The following is a 12,500-nucleotide window of genomic DNA, read 5'->3' as shown; positions in this document are numbered from 1 at the left end:
TGCAGCGAAGATGAGTCGGATAAATGACTTCTCCTTTTCATTCAAAGAAGCCGGCAAAGCCCACCGGGTCATTGTGTGTGTGTGTGTGTGAGAGAAAGTGTGTGACAGAGTGCACGCCGCTGCCCGACGTTTGTGCATGCATGCAAAACACAGAGTTCTCTCCACGGCCGGCTGACGTTTTTGTTACCGCTGACACCATAACATATGAAGCCCCCCCCCCCTCCGCCACACACACACACACACACACACTCCCCCACCCTCGCCTGCTCCTTTTCAGCGGTCAGAGCGGGAAAAGTAATGTAGTTGAGAGTCTGTGTTGGGGGGATTCGGGGTGCATGTAAGGTGGAACAATGGCTCCAAAATATTGAATAAGGAGTGAAAAGGGAGAGCCGGGGGTCTGAATGACAATGGGGCCGGGGCCGGGGGGGCCAGGACTGATGAGGCGGGGCGGGGGGGGTCCAGATTGATGATAGATCTGCGCTGGTTAAATATTATCAGGCTTCTTTCTCCATATCCTCCTCCTCCTCCTGTCTCGGTGTCACACTGAGCAGAGTCAGATCTCTCTGGCTAATGATCGGCCCCCTCTCAACCATTCACCTTTGTGTTGTTGTGATTCCCTATTTACTCGCTATTGAGACGCTCGCCCTCCCTAGGGGGGTTGGCAACACAGATGGTTCGGGTCGCCATAGTTACCGCCTATGTGCTTTTGTTTACAGGCGGAGAAAAAGCGATAAGCCCGACTCCAAAAGTAGACACTTTCTTTTAGTTTCTTTCTAAAACCCCCACAAAATTCCCGGCGAATCCCGTCCTGGTTGGCGTGGAGCGTTGTCGTCCGCGTGGCGCTTGTGTATAACGTTGTTAAGCGGCAGGACAGTGGCGTCTCTGTGCTGATGCTATATTGGGCGTATAGGATAAGAAGCCATGTGATGTCGGGCGTGCTCTTCCCCCTCCAGGCGCTCCGGCTTCTCTTTGCTGTAATGTGGGAATATTGCAGGGACGGCAGCAGCACTTCATTTATTCATCCGGTGCGTTTACACACACTTTGATTAAGCCACAGTGTAGTCAATGAAACAGCTTTTTCCGATGCCAGGTATGCACCTTAAAGCTATTATTATTGAAATGAGCAGAAATATCAAAGTAAACTCAGTGGATTGTTGACTTGTAAAAGGATTTAGTCAGGCATGTAATTAGAGCGTGGCTCCTCCACGTGTGTTTCCTTAATGGGCGGCCTCACACCGCGATAACACAACACTTCATTATACTCACCGAGCAGCGCCGCGATCCCCTCTTTGCTTTTTAATGGCATGTAGATGCGATGTGTGTGTGTGTGTGTGTATGTGTGTGCCCGGTTCCCCTGACCGGGCGCTTCTCATTGTCAGGGATGTTCCCCGGTCCTCAGGTTGACCCACATGCACCTCAGGGACTCCTGGGTAAAAAGGTGCCGCCTCTCATCCAATTAACTCCTCTCTTTAGGGGTGAGGGGGGCGGGGGGGTCCTGCAGGCATTCGCTTCTTATTTCTCCTGTCCATCTATTAAGCATACACACACACACACACACACACACACATGCTGGGGCTGGGCCGGGTGCGATGTTGGACGGCGGTGAAGAAAGGACAGAAGCTGCTCCATCTACATTCTCTTCTTTTGAAATGCTGATGATGCCCCCCCCCCCTCATCACTCTGCCTCCCTTCTTCTCTTTTAATGTGGCCGAGTCATCCATTCCATTAACCCTCCTCCTGCTCCCCCACCCCAGGTTAGGAATGAGATGAGCCATGACCCCCCCCCCCCCCCTCTCCCCTCCCCTCCCCGCCCCGTCGCCGTGGCGGTGTCGCTGGCGGGGGCATTTGTCACGGGGTCGAGCCGCGGCGGTCTGTTGCTCCGGCGAGGGTCTTTGTTGTCCCTGGCTCCCGTCTTCCTGCTGGCTAAGCGTCTGACACACCTCGGCACTTTCTTACTGAAAGGACGTGAGCAGGCGAGGTTGCAGGGCGAGAGCGCCGTGTTTCTATCGTGGAAGAAAGCGGCAGAGACTCCAACAAACCCCCTCCCCCCCACCCCCCCCTCCCATAACGCCATGACTGCACATTCAGCCCCGCAGTCACAAACCTCTGTGCGGTTCATTGGCTACATTTGATCTTTGTGTTCGCCACAACAATCAGCCGCAGCTCGGCGCGGCGTGCCTGTCTCTGGAGTCAGGGGGCGCCGCTCAAGTGGAGGTCACTCGCCGAGGTGTTATAATGCTTTGGGCCGGGCACAACCAGACCGAGGGCAATCCACTTAAAGCGAACCGCTGACTCCCTCCCTTCACCTCCTCCCCCCTCCTCCCCCCTCCACTCCAGCCCACCCCCAGTATCACACTTCTGAATGGAAAACGGGAAATCGGCCCTCTGCTGCACTTGAAAAACTGAAGAGGGGAAAAGCGGTGCGAGAGAGAGAGGGAGAGAGAGAGAGGGGGGAGAGGGCGGGTGTGTGTGCGCGACAACCAGATGGCTGATGGTCTGTGATTGAGCTGAAGTGGCTCAAATCAGACATCACAGGAGATATGAGAGCTCAGGAGATGATTGGTTTCCTTTCCTGTTTTCCCTGCTCTCTCTCTCTTTCTCTCGCTCTGTGTCGTGTGAAGCTGCGGTCAGGAATCTTTATCTGATCCTTCATCTGTGCAGGTGGGGCTCCTCCCCTACCCTCTCCTCTCCTCTCCTCTCCTCTCCTCTTCTCTTCTCTCCTCTCTCTTCTAACTTTAATGTCCTCACTTTCACTTCTTCTTCTCCTCCTCTCTCTCTCCCCTCCTCTCCTCCTCTGATGCTCCTGCTCCCCTCTTTCACTCTCACTCACTCCGTCTTCCCTTAATAGAATTAGCAGTGTGTCCATTTGTGTGTACTAGCCGTCTCCCCGGTCCTGACAGCTAATGGAGGCCATTCCAAGTCCTGGATGAGCTATATTGAAATATCCTTCCTCCAGGGGAAACGTCTATTGCAATTTTCTCTTGATTTGCTGAGTGATGGACTCGGGGCAAAGGAACATGGACCTAATGATCATTGCTGAGATGGTCTCTCTGACTCAAGGCCGCAGAGTGTGTGGACCATCACCAGACGCACAATAAGCCCCGTCTCTTCACCACCCCTCCTCTCTCCCTCTCTCTCCCTCTCTCCCTCTCTCTCTCTCTCTCTCTCTCCCTCTCTCCCTCTCTCTCTCCCTCTCTCCCTCTCTCCCTCTCTCTCTCTCTCTCTCTCTCTCTCTCTCTCTCCCTCTCTCTCTGCTGAGGCATTTCTAGAATGCCGCCGGCCATGATGGATTTATGACGAGCCCATACTTTGGTAAACACCGATGGTGGGCAGCTTTGTCCTCCCCCCGGTGATATAGCGAAGGTCCCCATAAAAAATGGGAAAACCAGGTTACGGCCACCATAGAGCTGGTCTCAACAATAAAGGGCTTTATGGGCAGATATAGGCCTGAACCATAAAGGCTGGAATCTGCTGTCAGAGGGACATTAAAGGGATAATGACACAAAGATCCCTGCAGCCGCTCAGAGGGGAGAGAGTTCTGCAGTAGACATCTATAGAAGCGTTTACGTTTGGCTCAGATTCGGTGTGCAAGTGTGTGTGTGTGTCCGGTAGATCAACAGAATAGAGTTGGACGTGTCGCTGTGTTCATCGATATCTGCATCTTGTTCTCACAGCGAAGGGCCGGGCCCCCGTTACACGTCGGCTCTCTGTCGGGGAGCCCAGCTGTTGGGTTTGGCTGGTGCTGCCTGTACTGGCTCCACAGAACCAGCTGTGTAAACACACACACACACACACACACACACACACACAGAATCACATACTGTACACGTCATGACAATAAGGGAATGACGTGGTGGCAGGACTGAGCATTTGGACTTCCATGTAGACGAGCAGGAGAGCGTTGCCGTGTTTCTCTCGTCTTACGGGCAGAGTGGTTAGGAACAAGCCTCGTCTTCAGGCGTCTCCCTGCCCGACTCCCAAATTAGGACACATTTCATCCCTTTAGTGCTTCCCATCTCCTCTCCTTTCTTTGTCTTTCCCCGCTGTGCCGCTTTATTAGGTCGCCGGGAAGCTTAAAGCAAGACGGAAAGCTTTTGCGGCGGCTTGTCCCAACTTCTTTATCGTCTGGGCATTAGCCATCTGCTGGCACATGTGCATGAGAGAGGAGGGGGGTGGAGGAGGTAAAGGAGGTGGAGGAGGTGTAGTGGCCGCTAAGGCAGACAGGAACTCTAAAATTAGGCCCAGGCCGTCCTAACTCAAACATGTCTGGCCTTATCTTGTCAGGAGAAAAGCTTTTACCCGAGCCAAGTGTTGTCCAAGTGATACAGCAGGTCTGCGCTGTTGTTGCCGTTTCCAGGACAACCAGATCTCGGCGGACTCTCTCCTGTCTAGCGGCGAGGCGATAGGGATTTTCGTTGCGTTCGTCCGCTCCAGTTAAGTCCTGGCTGAGCAGGAAGCGTCCGTCACCGCGGAGGAAGAGAAATCTCCTCCGAGCGCGAGAACGCAAGAGTCCTGGGACGGCTGATTGCAGATGTTGGTGGATCGTCTCCAGCGTTCCCCGTCCCTGCGCTGGCTCGGCTCGGTGCGTTTGCAGAGGAGAGGAAGTCTGTTTCCACCTCTTTTTTTTTTTTTTTTTATCACGCACAATAAGCCAGATGACATAACGGCCTATTGTTGGTCTGAACCTGTTGGCTCGTCTCTTTAGGGGAGGGGGAGGAACACACTTTACTGCTTCCTAACACCCCTGATTGGGGTAAAGAAAGAGAGAGAGTAGGGGCAGTAAAAATTGTTTGACACCCTCAAGGTCCAGCCAGCAATCTCCTCTCCGCCCTTACCCATAAAACTCTTTGAATTCCGTCCTGAAATGCTCTCCTCCTCCTCCTCCTCCTCCTCCTCCTCCTCCCCCTCCCCCTCCCCCCTTCTCCTCCTGGCTGGACTCTCCACTTCCAGCTTTGCTCTAAATCAAGGATGCCATGTTTACCATTTGTGGCATTCCTCTATTATTTGCGCTTATATAAGCGTCTATTTCTGACGCTTTGATCGGGCCTCCGTCATCGCCGTCGTCGTCGCCGCCGTCGTCGTCGTCGTCGTCGCCGTCGTCTCTTCGCTCTTGGGGCTTTTGTGCAGCGACACTTTGAAGCCCGGGCCACAGCAGCGTCCTGCCCCGGCCCTCCTGCGCCCTGCCAAAGTACTTTTCCATGTTTTCGGGAGTGTGGCACTTACAGAGGCACCTCGGCTGTGGCGTGTCGGCCTGGGCTGAACCTCTTTGCCGCCCCGTCTCCGCTGGTTTTAACCCTCTCTGTATTTACTTTGCCTGCACTGCGTTATTAAGCTGCATCGGGGGGATCTGCTCATTTGCATGTCGGCGGAAAGTCTTAAAACCCCATTTTGGTCTAACTTTAAAACATAATGGTAAAGAAACCTGGGTGGTTATTAAAACTGCAATTGGTTCACATGTGTTAGTGATCAATAGAGATGATAGACAAGACCTGACGTGATGTTTTGATCTGATCAGATGTCATTTAAACATCTTAATGCAGCTGTAAATGGACTTACTCAGGTATGAAAAACGTCTGAATCTGAGTGTGTCTTCATTTGCAGTAAGGACAAATCCTCCTCATGCCCACTTTGCTTTTACACCAGAATAAAGCTCATTAACACCCTGGCTCTCATTGACTCGTACCTGGCAAACCTCTCACAACATGTCGGTAATAGAACACCGGTGTGCTAATTAACACCTGAGGAGCTTCATGAATGAGCCTCAGTCAGTTTGTGTTACTCTGTGCTTCTCTGGTTGTCTTGTATTCATGTGATATTGCTTTTAGTCTTGAGTCTGCTCGTGTTTATGTGTAGCATTCTGCTCTTGCTTTGAGGCTGCATCCCCTTAAAGCAGATAAAGTATTTCTTGTTAGGTAAATGTGAGATAACTGAAGAATTTCTGCGGCCCAATCTTGTGTTTTTCTTCGCCCACTCCTTCTCTAATAGGCAATGATCAACAATCTGTTATCTCTTCTCTTGTGCTTTGCAGTCACAGGGTCTTACTCGAGGAATCACTGAATACACCCCCGCCCCCTAGAGAAGAACACACAGTCGGCAGAATTAGCATTTTCTGACAGCTATTACTCAGAGGGCTAATCCTGTCGAGGAATGTGTGTCTCCACTATCAGTGTGCAGGCGAGGGGTCGGCCTGACCCGGGCCTGCACACTGGGCTCTTATCAGGTGGAGTAAACAGAGTGGAGTCTGTGTTTAATAAGTGTCACAGTCAGTGGGGGCGGGGCACGGGCCCGGGACCCCCTGCTGGGCTTTATGCAGATAGAGCTTGTTGGTCATCTCCAGCTGTGACCTGCGGCTCAGGGGAAAGTCTTGTTGGGGAGGAGAGGGGGGGGAGGTGAAGCAGGGATGTGGTTTACAAGCGAGGACGACACACGTGCAGCTCTCACTCTCTACAGGATCACTATCTGCACCGACGAGCAGGACATGAAGGTCCAGTCCTCTTGCCTGTGTACATTGGCAGTGTAGTGCTGAAGCTCTGTCTCCCCTCCCTGCTGTGAGAGGGTCAGTGCCCCCCCCCACTTATTTGCCTAAGCACGCTCCTGACCCCCGGCTCGCATGTCCCAATTTATTTTTCTAGGTCTTCCCTTACCGAGAGGTTGAACATTGATGTTGGCCGCTTGGCGTGGATGGAAAACAAAGTGAGATAGATGTCCTTAGTGACTTTAACAAGGCATGGGTGGGCAAATTTAGACAGTCTCCCCTTGGATCCTCCTATGAACAGGCCTGTGTGTGTGTGTGTGTGTGTGTGTGTGTGTGTGTGTGTGTGTTGATTCATGCCCTGGGACACAAAGAGTTTTTTTGTAACAGACATCATGATAGAAGACATCTGTGAGCGTAAGGAGAACATTTCCTGTGTGTCACTCACAATCACAACCCACTCTATGAATTAGCAGATTTGAAACCGTTTGGTCCGGTAATAAATTCAAAAGCCACAAAGAGCTTATTTTGGATATGGTTTTATTGCCGTTTATGTGTGCCGGGAGTCATTTATGGGCCGTCCAGTGCAGGAGGAAGAGGAGGGAGGGAAATAAAAAACGGGCTGCCAGGTTTGGATTCTTCAAGTGTAATCTCAGACGTGCGTGATCGACGGTGCTACATGTGTTTGCCAGGGACTTTGATGGGAAAATGCTTCATGTAAATAGAAGGAGTCGCACAATTTGTCAATTTATTTAACCATGTAATAGTGTGTAATGCTCTCTAAATGATAGTGTTGGTCATTTACACCGTTTCTCCATTATCATTAGTGCGTTTCTGCTTTCTGAACTGATGACAACAGAGCTTGATAATCCATCCGTCTATCACAGTTAGGGACCGTGGTAAAAGTCCGGTCCATAACGCGGGTGATAAATATGTTTAGCTGCAAAATCTATATGTTTTGAATCCTTTGTCAGCTTAGAACTGTTTTACTTTGACAAGGAGCCTCTTACTAACATACTACAAGATAGTTATTGCAGTTTAAACCAATAATTTGACTTTTCTTTAACAAATCCTGCAGCCCGACCCACACCATGGACTCCTTTTCCCACTTCTGATGTTTTCCGCCACGTGATTCTTATCTAGTTTTGCTGTGGAAGCTTTGCTCCAGCTGCAGGTTTACTTAACAAGTGGGAACAATGTTGCATGGAATGTAAGGTGGTGTAACATCTTTAGTGTGGAGGCAGTGGAGCTGTGAGGCATGAAAGCAGCCTGCTGGAGTCTCTCCCAGCTGTGAGACAAGTTTGGTATCAGTTTGTTACTTTATCTGCGCTGAGCCGACGCAGGCACCTCGCCGGGCAGCACGGGTGGAAATGTGTAACGTGTTACACCGGGGGTCCTGCACAAAGGTGGGGAAACCTGGAATAATGTGCGATTGGGTGAGAGGCAGGGAAGGCGAATGGGAGTCAGCGTGTGGGTCACCAGGAGGTGAGGCTGCTCACTTCCCTGGGTTCAGGAAAAGTTCAGCCGCATAGCATTAGGCAAATTAGGGAGACGCTGGATGGGGGGAAGAGAGAATCGGGGAGTGAGGGGACTGATGAGAGCGTGAGGGAAAGGGTCAAATTAGCGGGGAGGAGGGGCCAAAATAAAGAGTGAGGACCCAGAGTGGTACTTCCAGGAAAGAGAGGAAGAGAGAGCCCCAGCACTCAATTATGTCTCCTCAGATATGAAAGACTCATCACCAGGCGCAGCTCTTAATTATATCCTCCAATAGGTTTCTATTTAAAGACCCCGTACCTAAATACGAGAGGGGGGAGGGTGGGGGGGCCGCACGGTCCCATGCAGTGTTTGGGAGGGAGCTGGTGTCCCTGAAGGGGTTAAAGGTGGGAGGAGCGACGCATGAAAAGAGACTGAGGGGGAAGAGAGAGAGAGAGAGAAAAAGAGAGAGAGAGAGAGGAGTGGAGGAGGAGCCAAAGCCCTCAGCTGCTGCGCCTTGTCACATTTCTGCAGAACATGATAGCAGCAGCGCGGTTTTGGTGCGGGGAGGATTTAGGCTGCTGATCTCTCTTTCTCTCTCTCTCTCTCTCTCTCTCTCCCCCCTGTGTCTCTCTACCTCTGTCGCCCCCCCTCCACACCCCCCTTTATTTTTGCTTTTGCAAAACACAAACAAGGCGGCTTTATTATCTTTTTGAATGCGAACCTGGCAACCCGGGAGGACGCGGGGGGAAGCGCCACTAACGCACGCACCGACGCACGGACGCACGGACGGAGAGCGGCTCGTCCACGGGGCTGACAGGAGGTCCAACCCACGGCGGGCGCACACGGGACAATCGTCCGTATCCCGAAAAGGACAAACTGCAAACCGGACCGGGATTTAACCCCACAACCTTTCCCTCTGCCGGGACCCCGATAATCGATAATCTAGCCGCGTTGTCGACGCTGATTTGGGAGATTTTGTGTTACTATTTTTTTTATTTTTCTTGCTTTTACCGGGAGTTTCTTCTTATTCTTCCCCGCTGCTCCTCCTCCGCGCTCTGGATACGAGCTCTAATGTTGCTCCGTGTGTGAGCGAGGCCGAGAGGAGCGAAGTTGTTATTATTATTATTATTCTTTCTATTATTCCGTCTTGTTTTGTTGTGCAGATTCGGGTGAAACATCATGCTGGTGGTTGTGTTAGATCCCGTGTACAAACTGAGGCTGAACACACGCTGATCCTGCTCGGTTTCTCCATTAACGAAGATGCCAAATGTTTATCCGCCTCACTTGTGTTTGGATTTATCACTTTTCATTCGAATTTAATGCCGTTTTGTCCCGTCGGGGCCTCCGTCGCAGCCGAGCTGAACCCCGCACGGCTCGGCTCCAAATAGTTCCGTGATTTTTCTTTTTCTTATCTCTTTATTTTTCCTTCTTTGATCATAACACACCCCCGCCGCCTCCGTATGATGTATGAGAGCGTGGACGTTGTGGGACTGAATCCCAGCCCGAACCCGTTTTTAATGATGGATTACTACAACCAGAGCAGAGGATGCTTGATCCCGGAGAAAGGACTGGTGCCCGGGGCGCCTCATCCCTACAGCACGTCCATCAGGAACCAGCACTGGAACGGCTCCAATCACTGTAGGTGCCCCCCCACCCACCCACCCACCCACCCACAACTTCATCTCACTAACCAGGGGCTGAAGTTCACGTTGAAGCCTCATATATGTGTCTATATCTCTCTCAAATGGCGTCAAATACGTCATAATAACCTCTTTATCGCTGCCTGGTTGAGGTTCTCTCCTGCAGCAGACACCTAACATCTCGTCTACATCACGGCTGAGCCTCATAAGTACATTACACATACTTGACCCACTTTCCAGCCCCTGTCTTCTCTGCATCTGTATTCGCCTCTGTGCGCTGCTAGATTCCTCTCAAACTGCAGCTCCTCCGATCCAGCAGGGCTCTTTGCCCTCCTGAAATGTGCACATCCCTCCCAGGAACTCTGTGTTTTGAGTGTGTGTGTGTGTGTGTGTGTGTGCAAGCTGTGCCCCCCCTCCACTCAACTGTTAATCAGATCAAACTCTCATGCCTGTGTTATCCCTCTGGTAATCTGGATCGCTGCACCCACAGGCCACACAGTTCCATGATGAGGCCTCAGCAGCACTCAGGCTCTCTGTGGACATTTACACACTTTAAACAAACGCTTGGGGCGGGGGGGGGCAGTATGGTTGATTCCCCCCCCTTTTTTTTACCACCTCTTTAAATTGCAGCAATCTGTGTGTGAGCATACACACATATAGGAAGAGCATCATACATATTTAATCTTTAATAAATACACACACAGGCTTTCTGTGTAAAGATACTCCTACTGTTCCTCGGTTAGACTGGACTAAGTGTGTGTGTGTGTGTGTGTGTGTGTGTGTGTGTGTGTGTGTGTGTGTGTGTGTGTGTTTGGTGAAGTAGTTTGTCTTTGGGAGGCTTCAGTTCCCAGAATTTACACCACATCTCCTGCAATAAGAGAGAGAGAGAGAGAGAGAGAGAGAGAGTTTGACCGCAACAACAAAGTATCATTGAGGTCCGTCCCATTCCTCACCTCAAAAGGGGGAGGTGAAGGGGGGGGGGGGGGGGGGGGGGGCCTGCGCGGCACAAAGCACACCGGGCCTTTTTATAGGAGAGAGATAGCTCTGTTGTCTTTCACAGCTGAAGGAGTGTAAATGGCAGGAATCTCCACAGGCTCTTAAGGGCCAATTTCCTCCTGGTCTCTGGACTATAGAGACCACAAAGGCACATTTAGACTGGACTTTCTCATGTTTGGAGCTCTACACCACTTTGTTTGCGCTGTAATTGTCCCCCCGCGCTGCGTTTTGTAGCTTCCTTTTGTTTCTCTGTGTGTGATCATTACAGAAAGATTCTCCCTCTCTAACAGGACAAATTGTATTGGTCTAATTTTTTAAAAAGCTCTTGAGAGCTTAATGCTATCTGTGGGATCGGCCCTCTGAGCGGCTCTAGTGGCAGCATTGATTCAAACCATGTGAGCTTGTCTGAGGGGGGCTCAGGGAGGAGGAGGGGGGGGGGGTGGCCCAGGAAAAGACCTCTGATCCCTGCTCCACTCCACATTGTTTTGCTCAACAGAGGAGTTGCAGGGGGGTGGGGAGTGTGTGTGTGTGTGTGTGTAAGGAGGAGGGGGGGAGCTGCTCCTTGCCTTACTGCTTGAATGTAATAAAAAATTTAGTGCTGAATGGGGGAGTGGGGGGGGGGGGGGAGCAGAGAGGCACCTCACCCGTTTGTGTCATGGTGTACGTCAGAGGCTTATTGGCTCAGAGAAACAGCAAACTTCTCTGATCTTCCCCTTCTTCTTCCTCTTCTTCTTCTTCTTCTTCTTCTTCTTCTTCTTCTCTCAAAAACCACAATCCAAACCAGCCATGTTTTGATCTGTTCCTAGTTTTGTTGTCCAATGCAAATTTCACACAGGGTCCCCTTGCACCGTGTCGTCCTCACACACACGTGGGACTGGGAACAGCTTGCTGCTGAGTTTAAGATATTCTTCTCTCTTCTCCCTCCTGAGCCTTTTCCCTTTTAGGTCCTGTGTTTTTCCTCCTCTCCTCTGTGGATATAACTATTCATTATAGGGCTTTGCAGACGAGCCCGGCCGTGCTGTACGAGTGCACTCACTGACATCTCCACTGGAGTGAAACTGGCCTGAAGCAGCCTCGCCAAGCCATTAAGTGTCTGGGCTCAAAGCCAGATCATATGGACACTTCAGCCCCTGATGTTATTACTTCTTTAAAGATGCTTCACGTCTTCGTCTCGCCCCGTTTCCACCCAGACCGCCGTCGTAGCGCGTTACTCCAGTCGCCGGGCCGCGTCAACAAACCGCTTGTAATCTGATTAGATGCAAAACAACAATGCTGACTCTTCATGGTGAAACGCTCGGGCTTTGCAGACTTAATGCACTTAATTTTTCACCGGGTGCCTGTCAGAATCCTTACAGCAATTACGGGGCTCATGCATGAAGGAATGTGCACGGCCTTGTTCACATGACTGTCACACACACACACACATAGTGCAGAGGGAGTATGGAGGAAAGAGGGATTGCACGGCGGGCTGAAATGCTCACCGGCCCGTAGACCTTTTGCTCTTTGTTTCTTTCCCCCCAGGCTGGGCTGTGTGCGATACAAAGGACGGGCGGCTGTGACCGGGGACTTGAGAGAGAGAGAGAGAGAGAGAGGTAGATGAGGCAGGGAGAAGGGCAAACTTTGGGCTAGTTTGTCTTCCCGAAAGGCTGCCAACTGGTGCTTCTTGCAACCAAAGCTGCATGTTTGAGGTGCAAGTGACCGGCAGCTTAATCTGACTCATGTGGTCTTTAAGTGCGGAAGTCCTCTGGCCTAGCAGGAGAGGAGGCCCAAGAAAAAACAGATGGTATTTTATTGTTTTCCAGTGCAACGGTCTGTAACGGCAGGAGCAATTTTGGGCAATGATGAAGGGGAAGGTTGGTCGGAGTGAATGAGGAGAGCGGGAAGGTTCCAGCGTGCCGGCGGAGTGCAAACCCATG

At 51.3% G+C, this 12,500-nt stretch overlaps 1 protein-coding gene across 9 annotated transcripts in view; it reads left to right on the top strand.

Annotated features, from left to right (window-relative positions):
• The window catches only part of raraa (retinoic acid receptor, alpha a), a 123,803-nt gene that overhangs the window by 81,271 nt on the left and 30,032 nt on the right, over nucleotides 1-12,500 (top strand). The window contains exon 1 of one of the 9 annotated variants that reach the window (XM_076152248.1): nucleotides 8,439-9,586. The exons of 6 other annotated variants lie outside the window; for them this stretch is intronic. In XM_076152248.1, coding sequence (XP_076008363.1) covers nucleotides 9,409-9,586 — 178 coding nt within the window. In that variant the 5' untranslated portion in view covers nucleotides 8,439-9,408. Of the gene's footprint in view, nucleotides 1-8,438; nucleotides 9,587-12,500 lie in introns of those variants that run through there. 2 more of the 9 variants (XM_076152246.1, XM_076152247.1) reach the window with 2 other exon arrangements.

Source organism: Genypterus blacodes, unplaced genomic scaffold (assembly GCF_046128005.1).
Source record: "Genypterus blacodes isolate CSIRO-AG114 ecotype Tasmania unplaced genomic scaffold, CSIRO-AGI_Gbla_v1 ptg000055l_1, whole genome shotgun sequence".
NCBI classification, from domain to species: Eukaryota; Metazoa; Chordata; class Actinopteri; order Ophidiiformes; family Ophidiidae; genus Genypterus; species Genypterus blacodes.
Note: the sequence above shows the minus strand (reverse complement) of the source record. Positions and strands in the feature narration are given on the sequence as shown.